General features: G+C 39.2%; 2 protein-coding genes across 2 annotated transcripts; one reads left to right on the forward strand and one right to left on the reverse strand.

Annotated features, from left to right (window-relative positions):
• The first annotated feature begins 5,300 nt into the window (after positions 1-5,300).
• Positions 5,301-8,953, forward strand: LOC131308794 (protein psi1-like). Its single transcript, XM_058335812.1, has 3 exons — positions 5,301-5,609; positions 7,289-7,821; positions 8,291-8,953. The coding sequence occupies exons 1-3, from the start codon at positions 5,418-5,420 to the stop codon at positions 8,733-8,735; spliced, it is 1,170 nt and encodes a 389-aa protein (XP_058191795.1). The 5' UTR covers positions 5,301-5,417; the 3' UTR covers positions 8,736-8,953.
• A 77-nt stretch (positions 8,954-9,030) lies between these two features.
• On the reverse strand, positions 9,031-18,352 carry LOC131308790 (putative transferase At1g60990, chloroplastic). Its single transcript, XM_058335805.1, has 12 exons — positions 18,027-18,352; positions 16,817-16,918; positions 15,855-15,888; positions 14,133-14,206; positions 13,933-13,998; positions 13,764-13,828; positions 12,462-12,549; positions 12,290-12,355; positions 10,985-11,150; positions 9,841-9,924; positions 9,637-9,764; positions 9,031-9,503 (listed from the first exon to the last, which is right to left on the reverse strand). Exons 1-12 carry the CDS (start codon positions 18,285-18,287, stop codon positions 9,315-9,317), a joined length of 1,323 nt encoding a protein of 440 aa, XP_058191788.1. The 5' UTR covers positions 18,288-18,352; the 3' UTR covers positions 9,031-9,314.
• Between the last annotated feature and the right edge of the window lie 785 nt (positions 18,353-19,137).

Consider the following 19,137-nt stretch of genomic DNA (forward strand, 5'->3'; position numbering starts at 1 on the left):
CGGTCCAGAAAACCCAAACCCAACTTATAAATATCGACAAACTTTGGCCCAACTCGAAACTTTCCATTCAAAGAGATTGCGAAAATATATATATGGGAAAAGAAATGGCGGTGGCTCGGTCTTGGCATGAGTGTCGAGATTGTTTAGCTAGCCTCCAACCCTGTACCTTGTCGGCAAGGTTCGCGTTACGAGAATCGACATCTTCTCTTCAGTAGGTTTGTCGTGTTAATTCTTGTGGTGGAAAAATGTTACAGGAAAGTAAAGAATTGATTTGGGTGGACGTACTCAGCATATCTCTATCCCGAATCTTCTGTTTTGGTAAGGATTATCTTCTTTTTTTAAAGAGAGAGGTAAAAAAGAAAAGAAAAGAAGTGTCGATGAGATCGTCAGGAGGCTAGGAGCCTCACGATTTTGATTGTTCAATTTCAATCATTGGGGGAGAGAGATGCAAGAAATAGTAGAAAGTATGCATCAACAAGGAAACCGAGGAGAGGGATTAAAAAGAAGCTTTGGAAAAGGAAAATCCTAATTAATTAAGATTCTTTTCACATGTCAATCGTGTTTAGTGAAATGTTACATTGGACCACCAGTTCAATGGTGGGAAGTGTGTGGGTGAAGTGCATTTGACAATGTTAGGGTTTTTTAAGCCACGCGAAAGGTGATATCGTAATTGAAGTACAGCCTGCTTTTGACCGGACCGAAGAGAAGAATAGTTGAGGGGCGCGTAAATTGATGCAAACATCCTGACCTCAGCGAACCAAGAGAGAGAAAAAAAAAACAAAAAACCCATAGGTATCAACTTGTAGAGAGCATAAAATTGACTGATGGGACAACATTTATGACTTTACCCAATCCACAAATGGGATGTGTTTTTACCATTTAAGATAAGAAACAGATGTGTTATGTTTGTTGAAGGTCTCACATGGCATGTACCATGGGCATCTATGGGTGGCTTCTTACAATAACATGCGTATTCACTCATTGCCCGAGCAGAAAAAAATGTATCATATTCACTACTCAAGTGTCTGGACCAGCTAATTATGTGCAACTTGACTAATTTCGGAACAATGAAGTTAATGATTAAACAAACTTTTAGTGATCTCGAAGGTATTTTGCCGACGGTGAGAGTCAAATCTACGACATTTAATAAGGCTATACTTGCTGTCTTGTTTCACCCAGCATGGCTTGCTTTATGGGACAAAGAAACTGTTGGTCTCATGGAAATGTGGTAAGAGAAAGTACTAATGGCCGTACATTATAAGCCTCCATAAAATAAAATAAAAATTATTTTGAACAGCGAAAAAATATATTAATCAAATGTAAAGAGTTACAATGATTAAACGGGATAAGGGGAAGACATCACGACACGAGTATGACATTCCAACTATGTTGACATCCCATTCCATGACGATCATATGCCACTCTATAAAAAAATTTGGTGACGTATTATTACACGGTTCGTAGAATAGAAATGTGAGATTCTTTCTAATTTTTTTCCTGAACAAAAGAATGTGTGATTCTAAAAACTGGTTTGAAGCTTTCCCAAGTTAAAAGATGAGAATGGACAATCAGCGCAGCAACCCCTTTTGGGCGTTACATAGGGGTTTCCATCCGCTGTAAAATATTCGATTTGAGCCATAACTACTACTTGGGAAGGCGAACCCGTCATCACAACCACACCAAAGTGCTAGAGCGGACCAAAGACCCTCCATACAACATTTGGTTCACATGACTACTACTCACAAGCAGAATTCGAATCCGTAACAGAGGACTTTCACGTACCCTCACGTACACCTTAGCCATCTAGGCTACCACCTTGGTGGTGGTGATGATTTTTTCTTGTTTTATTACTTTGTTGTGCTTGAAAAGTGAAGCCCAAAACCTAAATGTGTCCGAAACCGTCCGATGTATGTATATTTATGTGCATCAAACGGTTCCGACCAAGAAAACTGCGTTTGGTGTTTTGTTATCCTTTTTTTGTGTGTGTGTGTGTGTCCGCGTGTTCTATTACCTGCATTGCTAAAAAATACAAAACACTTCATGACTCATGGACAAATTCTGGGAGTCCGAGTCCCTGCAGTGAGATGAAATCACTACAAGTTGCAGCCCCCCAAAACGACGTCGTTTTGGGGGGGTTTTGGCCAATTTAGATATGCAACAAAACTACGCCGTTTTGAGATAAGAAAACTGCATTCCACAGTCCCAAAACGACGTCGTTTTGGGGCATTTTGGCCTTTAACAGAACTCCCAAAACTGCTCCCAATAAAAAAAAAAGACTCAACTCATTAAATTCAACCAAATCTCACAACTTTCTCATAATCTGTGATTATTGCTCCTAAGCCATAATAATGCCAACAATTATATATTGCCAACAAATTTAAAATGTCAAAATACACCATGTTTCACCACCAACAAATTGATAAAATGTCAAAATACACCATTTTTCACCACCAACAAATTGATAGTCAAAAATACATGTTTCATCACTTTTCAGTCGAATATTTTTCAACAAAGGCGGCATGTTCCCTCTTCAAAAATCAACTCAAATGCATCTCCCTCTTCATTCACATTCTAGTTTTGTCGGGATTATTTCGGAGCTAGCACTAATCAACTAAAAATAATAATCATCTTGCAAGATTGTCTCACCTCCCGTCACCTGAAAGAAATAAGAAGATAAGTACGTTGAAGCAAATAAAACGAAATGAAATTATACTACAAACCAAGAATGTATTATAGATGTCTTACACACCTCGAAACTTTGTGGATGGAATGATGTTTGGGAAGACAAATTAGATTCGCAATTGATCATTTCGGGCACATGGGGCATTGGAACATCCTAATTCACAAGAAAATCAACAACATATTCTTACATAATGTAAAAAACAAGAACTTGAAATAAAGTAGTTAAGCATTATTTGTTAATACCTGATAAAGACCAGTAGGTGTGGCAGTAACTTTTTTCCTCTTTCCATTCTTCTCATACCAAGGTTTCAAACGCTTACCCTTCCATTTGTTAACTCTGGCTTTCGTCTTCAAACTATTGACTCCTCGAAACCTAGGATCAATCACCCTCTAACTGTTCAATTCCCTCATCAATAGAGTCTCCCACCTCAAGCAACATTTTATCCACTTTGGTACACATGTCCTCCACTCCAGTGGCTACGAACACATATGCAGCTTTCAATTCACACGATCGAGCACACAATTTTACCATTTTGGGACAAAGATTCCTATAACGCGCTGCTTTTGCCAAGTTAGGATCATCCTCCTCCATGCTAACTTTGCTATCCTTAGATGCACAAGCTTTTGAGTCTAATCTCCATTGACGTAATATATAACTTTCGGGAATTTCCATAACACTCATTCTATCAAGACCTTTAATTGCATGACCACAAAGAATTCCAAAGTTCTCAAATTTTCGACAAGTACAATGAACCTCTCAACAAATATTATCTCCGAACTCATCCAATTCAACACTACCTGACACAAGAAACTCAATATTTCCTCCACACTGGCTGTCCAAAGACTTGTTTCCATGCAAGCCGATCACACACTTGAATTCTCCTTCAAACTCATAGTGTTTTTTCACTTTACAAGAAAGGGACAAGTCAACCTCATCATGGAACAAGTCAAATAGAGGAGGAGTATAAAATTGTGCAACTTGAATTAACATAGGGGATTTTTTCAACTTTTGTTTTGGTAGCTTTTCCCTAGAATCAAATATAGAATCAATTTTGTTATCCCACTTCTCCATAACAAGTCTATCGAAATGTGTAAAAAATTGAACAATGGCATGATCAAACTTCACAAATTTCTTTATCTTTGCATTTAGGCTCTCACTTAGTTGGGTGCTTCGCATTCCCGTTGTGAACAACCACTTCATGTTTACATGTGCCCACTTCTTTCTAATATCCCAAGTTTTCTTCATCCACATGTTATCTTGCAAGTTGTATTTTTTTATCAAATTAGTTTCGCAACCTTCTTCTAACTCTTGTTCATCCTCGTACCCAAAAATGCAAGTATTGAGCTCTTTCCCAAAGTCTGAATCATCCTTGAACAAATGGCCTAAATGCTTCAAAGCATTTTGATTGAGGTGAAAAGTGCACAATCCATGAGTAACGTCGGGCATGACAATATTGCCTTGGCCATTGCAGCATCTTGGTCTGTGAATATGGACACGGGCTTTTTCCCCCCCATTGCACACAAGGACTTAAATAACCATTCAAAAGATTCCGAAGTTTCATCATACAAAAGAGCCGCACCAAAAATTGCCGTCATTCTAAAATGGTTAAAGCCGGTGAAAATAGCAAGTGGCTGACACTCTTTATTTGTTTGAAGAGTCCATAATCTGTGATCATCTCATTGTCAGCCCAAAAAATATTAATTAGTAATCTTTTCCTCAATATCCAATTGAACGTCATAGAAAAAGTAAGGATTTTCAACCGCTCGAGTTTGAAAGTATCCTAACAAAGCTCCAGCTTCACCATATTGTAAGCTCCTCTGTCTTCTTGCATGCAAGTAACTTCTATGGTCATCTAGTGTGAAGCCTACGTTTTCCCTCCTCCCCCAGATTGGGCACTAATAAGATCATATGATGCCTTAACCGATAAACCGCTATCAACGGCTAACTCGATATTTAGAGCTTGTGCCTCACGTACGTATCCTTCTTTGAGAGCGCAACAAAAAAGAAGTTTTAGGATCATGCAAAATGTGTTTGTGATTTTCTTCAAGCTTCGTCTCTGACCATTTTTTATTGTGATATTTAGAGCTTGTGCCTCCTCACGTACGTAGCATGTTTTAAAATAAATATTTGGGGGAGTTTTGGATGGCATATTTTGAGGGGATTAGGGATCTCAAACCGGCGTAGTTTTGTTGCATATCTGAATTGGCCAAAAAAACCCCCAAAAAACGAAGTCGTTTTGGGGGGCTGCAACCTGCAGATAGAAAGGTTCCGGAAAAAGAATCAATAGTATCTAGATTCCAGCCATTTAGAATCAGTTTTTCCTTTTAAAAATGTACTCCGAATAACCCGAACTTTGGAGGCATCATTTGGTAGTCCGTAATGCTTAGGACGACCTTGACATAACAGAGAATAATGAGTCAAGCATGCTAACCGGTAATATATGTATTTAACTCAAAACACCCACAAAACAAACAAACACAAAAATCTTCCAAACAATGATCCCCTGAATAAACGCTTATTTGTTTGGTTTCCCTTCATCACACCTGTTCGGCCATAGACAAATCTCTCAATCATTCTCCATTTCTCTCTCTCTCTCTCTCTCTCTCTCTCTCTCTCTCTCTCTCTCTCTCTCTCTCTCTCTCTCTCTCCAACCCCATCAATCAATCTCTGTTTCTCTGTCTAGATTATTCTAATTAATCCTCTGTTCTTCGTCATCTTCTTGTTCTTGTTCATCATGGGAGATCCTGCACGTAGTCCAGGAGGTACACAGAATTTCCACAGCGTACTTGGAATCCCGAAAAGCGCATCCCTATTAGATATTAGCAAAGCATACAAATCCCTTGTAATGAGATGGCATCCCGATAAGAATTCATCAAATAAAGATGAAGCTGAAGCCAAGTTCAGAGCCATCAATGAAGCCTACCGGGTAAAATCTCTCTCTCTCTCTCTCTCTCTCTCTCTCTCTCTCTCTCTCTCTCTCTCTCTCTCGTATGCATAATACGTCTTTTCATTCATTCATCCAAGCCATGCCCATTTTATCTTTGGATCATAATGCTATAGAAAACATGAACTTCCAAGTATTTTTTTTTCGTGTATTCGCCTATTAAATTGTTGTTTCATTTAGTTTCAAGAAGAGCAATGCTACATTGACAAAATTTGGTACAAAAAAAAATTCTTGTACCAGGTAATTGGATCAGCGTTGTCACCCAACCCGCTCTGCTCTGATTGGGACGAACTCCGACTATTTTTTTTAGGTACTGGGCGAGTTTATGTATCTCCCCTTGATCCAAACCTTTTGTGATTTATGCCCCACGAGAGAAGGGATAAAATCTTGTTCATGCACCCTTGAGGGCAGAGGCAAAACCGAGCTCAAGTAGAATAGGGGAATTAATCCCCAAGCTTAAGTAGAATGTCAAGCAACAAACCGCTCCAAAGCCAAAAATAAATCTGTGGGATTTCGGCTCGATATGTATTCCCTGTACGTTAAATCCTGCCTGGGCGGGATTCATGGCCTGTTCTGGCAGTTTTCTGGTTCTGAGCTCCCTGAAAATACCGCCCGGGCGAAAATCAATCATGTCCGGACAGATGACGCATCTTAGCCGATTTTTGGTTATATTCTGGACTTTCTAAAGATTGATTTTGGACTCTATAAGCAAAGAAAAAATAATTTGAAAATGACTCTGGCTTTAGGAAGCCATATGTGGCTATAAATGTAGCCTTGATTAAGGTTTGGTCTTCTTAAGTGAATCCTTCTGCTTCAAGGGATTGAGTGGTCTAATGGGATTACGCAATCTTGCCGAAGAGCTTCAATATCCACTTTAAATATAATTGAATAGCCAATAATTGGGATACACATGAAGTTATTTGAGCTCTCCTCACGAATTGACCCCTTTACTTAGCATATTGTATAAAATGTACATGTGAGAGTTTTTATAAAGCCTATGATGTCTCCCTTTAACACATCCTAGTGCCCACCCTTCTAATGGGTGCATGAGACAAAACTACTATTTGGTGATTTTGGGCACTGACACCCTTATTCATCACATATTTCCGTGCGGTTCTGTACTAATAATCTTACATAAATGTGTGGCGAAAAAGAGGGTTGGACACCACGTTGCGATGCCCCAAGACCACTAAATAAATACTCGTCGGTGAGACTCTTTGCTCCCGACATGGTGGCTTCCCACTAGGGCGACATGGTGGCTTCCCACTAGGGCTGTAAACGAGCCAAAAACTTGAGCTCGAGCTTTTAATGAGTTGAGTTTAATCATTTACTAAATGAGACTTCTTAATCGAGCTGAGCTTGATCGTCGAACAAACTGAGTGGATAAACGAGCTAAAAACTCAAACTCAATCTCAACTTGTTCAAAGCCAAGCCGAGCTCGCGAGCTGCTCGGTTCATTTCATGGACGCTTCCCACATTTAGAAAGTTTGGGTGAGTTTATAAGGTTAGAACCTCTCCATCAAGCAATGGTTTGGATGTCATTTTCTCGTGGGTTTCATTGAAGCCTTTGTGATCGTAAAGGAAAAAGAAAAGAATATTATTGTTTGTAAGTCGTTTTCTCTTAAAACTATTTAATGGGCAGTCATTGTATCCAATTTCAGGCTCTCAGTACCAAGAAGAGAGAAGAAGAGACCAACAAATTCTCCGACGACCCAACCACCACGCCGGAAACCCCACCTTCCCAAACCAAACCCGTCGACGAGAGCTTCTTCTCCCGTTTCTCAAGATCATCCAGCCGGAGAAGCCACACGCCGACGCCGGCCCTCAAGAAATCCCTCTCCCGAAACGCCAGCCGGAGAAGCACCACGCCGACGCCGGCCGACTTCCTGTCGAGAACCACGTCCACCAGCAGCAGCAGCGGCGCAGCCACCCCGACCAGCACTCCCATGACGCCCAGGACGCCGACGACTCCGAGGACGCCGACGGCGGGAGGTGGCGGCGGCGGGGCTCCGCCGGCTCTGTTGTCGAAGGTGACGAGCCGGCGGAGCTCGACGCCGATTATTTACTCGCAGTCGAGAGCGGCGAGGAGGAAGCCGCCGCCGATTGAGAAGAGGTTGGAGTGCACGTTGGAGGAGTTGTGCCATGGGTGTGGGAAGAAGATCAAGATTACTAGAGATGCTATTTCTGATTCTGGGTATGTGACTCTGTTTTCTGGAAAAAAATGTCTACGAACAAAATTTTAGAACACGGTTCCGGACACAACTGCGTCTAAAATTGTTCGAACGCAGTTGTATCTGAAATTGTGTTCATTGACAATAGCTATATAAGATTTTGGGAACAAATTGAAAACATATCCTTTACGGAAAATGTTATACACTATGCACCTCTCAAATTGCCTGAACTTAATATTTTGCATGAAAGTTTATAGTATCCTGCTCTCGTCTCATGTAACGACATGCGACAACTGACTTGGTAACCCTTAGTCTTAACCACACAACTCAAAAGGTCATGACATATCATTTTGGACAATTTTTTTTTTTTTTGTATGAAAAATAAGTTTGCAAGATAATTTTATATGAATTCATTGCAAAACTAAGTTGTTAATAACATTCAACCGCAAAAATGAATTTATTTATTTTTTATTTATTTATTTTTGTGTGCAGGATGATTGTTCAAGAAGAGGAGATCCTAAAGATAAAAATAAAGCCAGGTTGGAAAAAAGGAACCAAAATCACATTTGAAGGAAAGGGTGATGAAAGGCCAGGCACTCTCCCAGCAGACATCATCTTCATCATTGATGAAAAGAGGCATCCAATTTTCAAGAGAGAAGGTGATGACTTGGAGCTTGGAGTTGAAGTACCTCTAGTCCAGGCTTTAACTGGTTGTACCATCTCTGTCCCCCTACTAGGAGGTGAGAAGATGACACTGTCATTTGAAGACATCATATTTCCAGGCTACGAAAAGATAATCCCGGGTCAAGGCATGCCGATATCCAAGGAAGGAGGGAGGAGAGGCGATCTCCGGCTCAAGTTTCTTGTCGGTTTCCCTTCAGAGTTGAGCGATGAGCAACTGTCTGATGTCGTTAGTATTCTAAACGATTGTTGTTGACCTTCAAAATCTTGTTTCGTTCTTCTTCTTCTTCTTTGTCGTCGTCTTCTTTTTCTGTAAGGCGTTTGTATTGATTGCCTGGTGAAATTGCAAGTGTTTGTAGCTTTTTAGGCGGTCTGTTAGTCAGCTATAGACATGTGAAAATGACATGTACCAATGTATTCCAAGTTATAGGAATTCCTTGAAATGGTGATCACCCAATCCCGCGATAGATTGGTAATTTAAGTAGTTCTGTTGGAACGTAGGAAAAACTCGATAAGGGATAAGAGCTCTGTTCTTCTGTTGATTTTACATCCTCATATGACTTGATTTTCATCTGTATCCTAGTTATAATGACAAGAAGATGCATTCTGTTATATTGGACCGGACAAGTTATCCCGAAATTTTAAATAATAATAAAAAAAAGATTTAGTTTGAGGGACTTCCCAAATTCCTCATTGTTATCATGATGAGGACTTAATGTTTATTGGGTTGAAACATGTATAGGAGTTGACACAGCTCTGTTTCAGTAACCACTGGAAATCCGCCCTGAAAAAAGCTCCCCAAAAAACACTGGGAATCAATGCACTGGCACTGAAATCAAGAATTCGAGCTTTTTGATAGCGGCGGACACTGGCGAGCTAGAAAAGGAACTTCCACCACTGTCCCAACGGCGTTGTCACCCACATTGACTGTATCACCTTCAGAAGCAGCTTTCCTCTTGATGTATCCCAAACCGAAGTGCTCGGATTCATTCCTTCCAGCTGCATAACTTGTCAGTTTCCCAACCTACATCGTCAGTGGTAATTGTTCAATTTATTTCCAACCATTTGACAGGCTTTCCATTGTGACCAGAAAAACCTTACTTTGCTCGTGTTTCAGTAGTCAAATCAAAATTAGAGGATGAAATAACTCTTTATACCTTTTTTGCATCCACTATAATGGGAGTGCCTGGTTCCACTGGTGACGATAGACGAATTCCCCACAACCTCTGCTTGACGCCATCATAAGTTATGAGTCTAGAAATGGTTTCTTGTCCCTTATAACACCCTGAGGAAACTTCAGGATTCAGACAAACACAACAGCATTCGTTCGAGCACATATTTTAAGGGAGGGAATGAAGCACCTTTGTTCATTGAAATGGAATTCCACAAACCAGCCTCCAGAACATTATATTCATCAGTGAGCTCTTTACCAGGAGCTGGCCTTCCTGCATAAGTTAGGGTGGTTCCACCTTAATACATGAAAAAATCAACAAAGAAAATATCATAAAATGCAATATCCAAAGCACAAGCCTCGTTCTTCCAGAAGAGGTAATAGGTCGGCCCCATACCATCTGGGCTGAAGCACCTCCCTTGCCCCGGGCTCAGACACAGAAAAATGAAGAATCTTCCTTCTGATTACCCAGACAATGGGAAGGGGTGCGGGAAGAGGAAAAAAAGATGAGAATAGGGGCGAGAAGAAGGCAAGCCAACCAGTCTTTTTACTACATTCACGGCTATTTGGCAGAATGATCGTCATTGTGTTACTCCCACTTTCTTTGTGGGAAGGCTGGTTCAAGTGACTTGAAACCGCGGGACAAGGTTATGGAACATAGTATGAGATTGCAACTCCCATTTCTAGTCACACAAGGTATACTCTTTACATGTTACTTTTCTGCCCATTCTGCCCTCTATGCTCAGCATGCATGAGAGAATATTTGGCAGAAGGAGTGTCATCACCTTACTCCCATTTCTTTGTGGGAAGGCTGGTTGCAGTGACTTGAAACCGCAGGACAAGATTGTGGAACATAGTATGAGATTGCAACTCCAATTTATAGTCACACAAGGTATACTCTTTACATGTTACTTTTCTGCCCATTCCGTCCTCTATGCTCAGCGTGCACGAGAGAATAAAATTTGTTTTTCCCTCTTACACATATGGTTTGTTCTTGTTCAACAATCGTGCATCTAAAAGAATAATACATTTTCGTGAATAATTTGCCAAAAATATTCATCAATCAAGAGAAATATTTGGGATATTTTGCTGGTGAAGTAATCCGATTAGTGAGAACAAATGGTTATATATATTATGATGTTCATGCAAACACAGCCAAATGGCATGAACTTTAAGAATTCTGCACAACCTGATGAATAATCCTGACTCTAATCATACGGGGTTTGAAGCAGCAAACTAAAAAACGGAGAACATTCAAAACTAATGCAAAGAATGTGAAGAAACATTGAACAAATGAAAAACAAGCCAGAACAATAAGTGAAGAATTTAACGACCTTGAAAAACCCTGAATGTTTCCCATGCTTTGGAACCCATCGGAACTGCACCTTGACTTAGAAGAGTTTTCCAAACAGATCCAGCAGCAGCAGGTGACATCAACAGCGAAAAACCTTCTTCAGAGATGATATTTCCTGCTGCTACAGTAACTGGCATCCTGCTCACCTGCAAACAGAACAGATATCCTGTTGAGCCACTTTTTCCGACTTCCATTAAAGCAAAAACGCAGATTTTTATTACTTTTGTACAGGTTTTATAGACAGACTCTACGTGTAAAGGAAAAATTCATTTGGAAGACTTCTCAAAGATGATGCTTTAAGCAAACCCCGTACAGAAGATAAAAGGCTCTCCAGTTATTCTGAATAGTTCTTTGACTCGTATTCCCTTAGTGGGATTCCATCGGGTAGCTAGTGATTCTACTCTTTTAAGATCCCACTTGTATTAGATTCTTGAATTCTCTATCACCCAGCATCACTTACAACCATTCTCTATCTTCTTATACAAAAGTTGCCACAGCTTTCACCAAGCTCATCTACACCGGTCCTGGCACCCTTGCAAGTAATCAACCATACATCTCACAAGTAACTTCAGCATGAACTTTCAACAAATAGTTTCTTCAATAACATGTATGCTCAGCATTGTACGAATTCAGGCAAAATTTACAAGGCTATGATGACGAGGACTTTCAATTTGACTTGTTCCAAAAAATTTAAGACAGGGATATACACATATGTAGAAATTTTCGGGCCATAAATAGTTAAAAAATAACCACATCGAATCAATTTGGAGACATAACTATTTTTTTAAAAGAGGAAAAATTCAAAAAAAAAAAAAAAAAGGAGGAGAAGGAGGAGGACGAAACTTTAGGCACATCTAACCAGCTGGTACAATGAAGCTTGGATATGACAACAGGAAGCAATGATGAGAACATGACATCTGTGTTCATGATTTATTCCTATTTCCACATCTAAACCCCACCAATCACCATAAACCTTGTTAAATTGACTTGAAGTAAGTTATTAATACATAAAAGCAAATTAAACACATGATGTTAACCAGAAACTGGACATTAACACAGACATTTTTTGAGAAACAACACAACAACAACAACAGAACCCATGTAGTCCCCAATCATTGGGGGTTTGGGCGGAGGAAGATTGGAGACGGACCTAACCTTTGGCGATATGCACAAAGTGGCTGCTCACACAATACCACTGAAACAGTGGCCCCCCTACGCTTTTAGAGAAACAACTAAATAATATTCCTCACACAGGGTGTATGATCAATCAGTAGAAGATTCTTACAGTATAATGTTTATGTGTGCCATGCGGTTGTCCAACCATATCACCAAGATTTAGATCCATCATTACCTATTCACAATCATGAATTATGAGTACTGATGTCACCATATCAAATGGGTAAAAACATGTACATTGACAAACAAAAGAAAATGAATATCAACTCACAACACCATACTTGGTTGCTTCTGGCTCCCGCTAATACAAACAAGCATGTTTGTTTAGAGATGTCTTCAATTTCTACCTTGTCAGCAAAAAACACATACCTAGAAATTGAACAAACTCCCACATAAGAAGACTAGTTGCATTCTTATTATTGGAAAAGAATGCCACATAATTCCATCATATGTAGTAAATTCAGATTTTATCATGTAGAATGGGGACAACTGATAAAAATTCTGTCATTTCCTAATGAAAGCAATAGAGTGCATCCACATGAAAGTGCATTAAATACATATAACATCAACAAAAACACACTAAACCATTACATGACTTACAAGTTTAGGTAACCTCATTACATGTGTTTTGACTTAAACACTTTCCATATTGCCCTTATTATTCAAGTAATTGAAACCAATTTCAGAAACAGAAGTGTTCAAATTGATGTCACATTTGTTGGAAACTCACTCTTGGACCATGTCAAATGGTCAACCAGGCCACAACACCTAATTTTCCATAATGCAAATCAGTATTCCATGAGAAATCCTACGAACCTAAGTTTATGCTGTGGTCTTGTAGTGGGAGAATTGATTCGAAATTGTTTAATCAAGGCTTAACCAAAACAAGCGACATGCCACCAGGTACCAGAAAACGGGGCCGGGAAAAAAAATCTTATATTACAAAACAATTAGGATAAATTTGATCCTTTTATAGTGGCCAATTAACACAACGATAAGGACGTATAAAAACTAGTGGATAGCGGAAGAGAGTGAGAATTATTAAGGAAATATAATCCCACATTGCTTGAGAGTGGAATGGGTGATCACTTAACAACATAAGGGACCTCTCCACTCATTGCAAATTGGTTTTGAGATGGACATAAAGTTTCCAAATGGTATCAGAGCGGGGCCCGATTCCACCCCACATTTTATAAAATTCACAACCCACACTCCACGATGACAGACCAGCAAAAAGGCTACACGTAACAGACCTCAAACACGGCTGCACGTGAGGGGGGATATTAAGGAAATATAGTCCCACATTGCTTGAGAGTGGAATGGGTGATCACTTAATAACATGAGGGATATCTCCACTCATTGTCAATTGGTTTTGAGATGAACATAAAGTTTCCACAAGAATCTTCCTGCTACTTTAGTTGTGTTCTAGTTAAAAGGTACCATGATAAGAAGACTGTACAACTCGGTGGCTAAACTAAACATCATCCAAGGAAAAGAAGACAAGCTGAAGAGAATGTGAATCAGAATCAAACAGGGAATACAAGGACATCGACAGAAGACGTACAATAATATTATAAACATACTTCCTCAGCATTTGAGTTATGCTTCCACTGGTCATCGGTGAGACTACCAATGTAACTGCATTCCTCTGTGCATGTAAACTCATGTAAACTTCTTATTAAAGAAACTAATCAAGGAACTTTGCCAACTCAGAAAAGCTCTATTATACAAGAAAGATGGCATGAAGATTACCATAATCCATGCATGGCCAATATCTATAGTGCGAGCTGTAGGTGTCACAAAAACAGTGTCACATCCCTACATATCCAATCAAATCCTATCTGTTAAGGCTGTTCGACCACCAACTTAAAATATAAGATCAAATATTGTATTCATGTAAAAAAACAAAGGCAATATCTTGAGTTTTAGTGTCCAATCCCTTAGCAACCAACCTGTCCTTCCTGAAGACATTCAAAATTTGCAGTACTTTGGTTGTGAAGAAACTGAATACGGTCTTCTCCACTGACTTCATGACAATTTAACCAACAACAGTCAGACAAAGAGGTAAAACAAAAACATCAGACTACTTGCTGAGAGCCAAGAGCAAGAACCTCAAGTTTTTAGCAGTTAACAACTTAACACACACAAAATGGGAAAAGCAGTAAAACTATCTATAACTGAAGGAGTTCTCTCATTGGATATACCTGAGATAAAAATTGAAGTTCAAGCGGGCAATAAATTATCATCTTAAGCAGTTTGGTAGTTGAGTGTAGTTATAGGTCGTCTAATTCCTGTAAATATGACCAAAGATGAAAATTGCTTTGCAAAATTCACCATGGTTATTATTCTTGTTAAGCTTGCAAAAGAGAGGATTCCCGGTTCTCTTTTGCACATGTATAACAACAAACTATTTTCCAGAAAAACAGCGGATCAGCATGTAGCTAGCAAAGAAGCCCATAATTCCTCTTGGAATTGCATCCTTGAGTTTGACAATAGTTTCCTCATGAATCAGGCCAGCCATTGGTGACAGTGACAGCTCCCTTGCTCGATTTGGGTAGATAATCAAGCAGGGGATACAACCCGTAAAATAGTATCTTCTCTATCACCATTGAAGGACTAATACTCTTTTCCCAAATTGTTCTTCCCGCACAAATCCATAGGATACTATTCAAACTTCTGTTCACAGCCCTAGAAAAGTGCCCTTTTCAGCTCCTGAACCTCATCAAATCACGCCCAAATAACCATGATTCCTTATCCTTCTTACTGGCATTCAAATTAGCCATTTAAACAGTACGCTGTTCGCTACTATTTAGCCATTAAAGGGCCTTTGTTTTGAAAATCCAGTAAGTTGCTACTTCAAAAATTACAACTAGTATCATAACTAGTCATCTTCAAATCCTAGAAACCTTCGTATCCTGCTTAGAACCTTAAACCCCGACAAACTTCCAACAACTAAAACTCTCCACGATTCATATTGCATGCAGCATTAACACAAGCTTCCTAAAGCTGTCCTACAAAGGTTTGGTATCAGAACCAAGTTAGTTTCAAGTTTCAACACTGGGATCCGAGAGTTGTAGGGTAAAAGTATCCTACTGCTACAGTAATTTGGCATTTGAGCATCATGATCCTACCTTGTTCTCCATCAAACTTTCATCAAGTGGATTTCTATATTAGAATGGTGACAAACATCAGAGTAACTTCCAATATTGAAGCCTATTCAAAAGGCTGCAAGCTCATGCGAGGCTACTAAGGAATAATATTAATCGCAATTTAGTGTTCCTCATCCTTATAAATGTGCCCTTTTAACTCCTAAATCCATCAAATCACACCTTTATGGTGATTTTCAGATAATCTGGCAACTCGTGATAGGAGTATACTGTGGAGCGAAGAATTACATTAAATACGGTGGTCACTAACACACCAAGGAGAATGATCTTGGAGATCATTAAGTGACAGCAGATTCATCTATATACATTAAGTGTATAAAAACGAATGCTTAGGGGACTTGGCATTCACACAATTTGCATCAGTTTCAAATGGGTGCATCACTTTTCACTTTCAGTCCAGAAATGGCAAAGAAATCCCCTCATTAACAAAATTCATGTCGCAATGGAAACCAAAAGGAAAAAAGAGTCTCAATTGTCATGGATAAGAAGTGAAAGATGGAAGTTTACCTCGAATTCGTCCAAAATGTGAAAGGTCCACAACCTAAAACACCAAATGTCATGGAAAGCTTTTAATCATTCTGGCTAACTGTTATGGCAAATCTGTCCAGTGTAAAAATATGCGTCCAATGCATTTAAGGTTGAGTTCCAGAAAGTTCACGTTCAAGTTGGATGAGAAGATGAGTTTTTATCCTTTACCGATAAACAGAAATCAAATCACAAAAACAAGATCCCTGATACAACAAGATTGAAACAATCTTTCGACAGGAGAATGTGAGGTAAACAGAAACTAATCGATGTATTGACATGATATACCTATCTTGCAACAGACGGCTGATCCATAAAACATGGAACTAAAGGGATCTAAGAGTTTTGAATACAACTCATGTTCTGTGTGAATTGCAATCAACCCTATGATAACTCCTAAAAAGGTCAAGACTCAAGACCCCTAAAAATAGAACTTTTCTCATCTTCTAACTGAAGATTGTTATTATATAATTTCACCCCCCATGAACTTCACAGATATCCTAAGTCCCCGTGATTGATTTTAGGTACTAACAAAGTCCAACTTTAGCAACATTGGCAACTACATATTGGCAAACATAAGTATTGATCGTTGAAGCAAAAATGCCATCTCGTCCAAGAGAGTCATACTTGGGATGAGATTCAGGGAATGGTACACATAAAATGCCAATTTAACAAGGATACCTTTCAAATAGTTTAATAGTCTGTTAAGGGACAAGGTTCATGCATAGTTGAGAATTTTATGTTTGATTGTCAGAAGTTCAATCATGGAACATAAAACCTCGAATAAAGGCATAACAGGCTCAGAGATTCATAAACCATGTATTAAATCTTTTAAAAGCGAAAGCCACAATCTTAAGATTCTAAACTGTTACAGTCAGAGACTACTGAAGTGGATCTGTCAGTTAGTTACACTTATAAAATGTTGAGATAAAGTAGTCACACACCACAACACCATTCTCAACTGCATCCAATGCATCATCATCATTGTCGAATGTTTCAACTATCCCATCTTCTGATAGCTTCGCCCCAAAACCAGTCACAGTATCCTGCAGAGACCAAACAAATGAATTGAAAAAGGGTAAAGTACTGACTGAAGGAGTAAGAGCACCAGCAGAACTAAGCAGTCAAATTCAAAAGACAAAGGAAGCTGTTTCATACTGATAAGTGGACTATAATTGATAAGCCTTAGACCATAGCCTAAAAACTTCTTTGAGTTTTACCATTGTAATTCTCAACCAATTACCAAGAACTGCTGGTCACAGCAATATAGACACAAACTGACCCGCATGCACGTCTACTGCAGAAATGGGCTTACAGCCAAAATAACATGATCGGTAGCACCATGAAAGTTACATGTTCGGAAGTCGAGATTTCAAATTAGGAACATTCATGATACCTGTAACAAATGATGAAAAACCATAGCCTTCAAAAGAATAGAATTTTAAAGCCAATGATAACCAAATCTTCCACATAGCAGAAAATCACAAGAAGGTTTCACAAAACTAGACCACCTGGTATAAACTTCTCTTTATTCAACTCATTCACACATTAGCATTTAGCAGTTCGAAAACAAATTTCAACCACTTGCAATTGAACTGCAACCAATTAGCACAAAATCGCATCAAGCTCAAAGACACAACCAAAGGTTGGCTACCCGGGGCCACGGCCACCCCCAATTTGAAAAAAAAAAAAAACCTTTAATTACCTATGATTTTTCTACATACATGTTGGCCCCATAATGTGTCATATACAAAAGAATTTAGATAGGAGTAACAAACTTGGACGACTTTCTCACACGTTTCTTTCTCCTTTAGGACAAACAGGCCCGCCACTCATCTCTCTCGGATCACGAAAAGAAAAACTCACCAATCACCTCAATGTTTCTCTCTACTGGGTATTAATTTAACATCATACTTTTTTTATACTCTGAACCTTAAATTTTTGAAATCCTGGTTCCGTCCCCTCATCAATTGATTACTTCATCCTAACTGCCGGCGCATTCAAACTAATTACCCAATCTTACAAGTGCGCTACGCAATGAGTTCCGAAAATCAACCGAGCCCTCAAGGTTCAATCAATTAGTTGAATTGCTATTCTCAAACCATAATAAACACAAAGGTAACTAATAGAGATAAAGAGAGTGGGAGTGTTTACGAGGAGGTCGTGGTCGATGGGGGGAGGGGAGAGGTCGAAAGGCAAGGCAGATGGAGGTGTGTGAGAGAGATTCTGAATCCAAGAGGCACCGTTGGGGGAGCGGCGATGGGAGAGAATCGGCGGTGAAGCCCAAAGGAGTTTTGACGGCGGTCGTAGCGGTGGCGTTGGTGGTGGTGGAGGGGGATGGAGTGGGCGACAGAGAGGAGTGGAGAAGTAGCAGTGATGGTAGCTTGGAGAAGGCATATTTCCCACCATAAGCATTTCGCACTCTCAGCTTATACTACTGCGCGCTATAACCGGAGATTTGTGCCGTCGAGGGATTTTTTGGTTGTTGAATTTAAAATTTAAAGAAAAAAAAAAAAAAAACATGCAATCTACCGATTGAAAAATCCCTCGGTAGGGAGATTTTGGGACTGGAAAATCTCTCGGTATAAGATTTTCGGGACTGAGAAAATCAGAAAATAGGACCCCTTTTGAGCTGTTTTATTAGGAATAATTTTTTTTTAAATTGGATTATAAGTAGTACTGTAATACTGCCTCACGGTCATATTTTATGACTCGAGATAAGAAGAACTAAAAATTTTGAGCTATTTTATTAGGAATAATTTTTTTTTAAAATTGGATTATAAGTATTAGTATTTACCTCACGGTCTTATGGCTCGATAAGAAGAACTAAAAATGTATAAGGCCATGTTTGACAGGAGGTTTGGGAGGGGGGTTGGATTAATAATCTTATGCCCTTATACCTTGTTTGGTTAGGTTTTTGTGGGTGTGACTAGTTGTCCCATGGGATTATTAATCCTCAAAATGGGGATATTAGCAATACCATGGAGGTTGTTACTACGAATCCCATTTCCATGGGATTGAGCAAGATCAATCTAAAACCCACCTCAATCCTAGCCAAAACAAACATGTTCTTTACAATTCTATAATTAAATCATGTGCAAAATAAATATGAATAAATGATTCATCCCCTCATTAATAATCCCACCTCATTCTCAATCCAAATTCTAATCTTACCTTAATACGAATCCCCCTAAAATGAAATATGCAATCAAACACGCCCTAAAAGTATAAATCATAGTTAAAAGTACATATAAAATGATGAAAA

This window comes from Rhododendron vialii, chromosome 11a (assembly GCF_030253575.1).
Source record: "Rhododendron vialii isolate Sample 1 chromosome 11a, ASM3025357v1".
Classification (NCBI taxonomy): domain Eukaryota; kingdom Viridiplantae; phylum Streptophyta; class Magnoliopsida; order Ericales; family Ericaceae; genus Rhododendron; species Rhododendron vialii.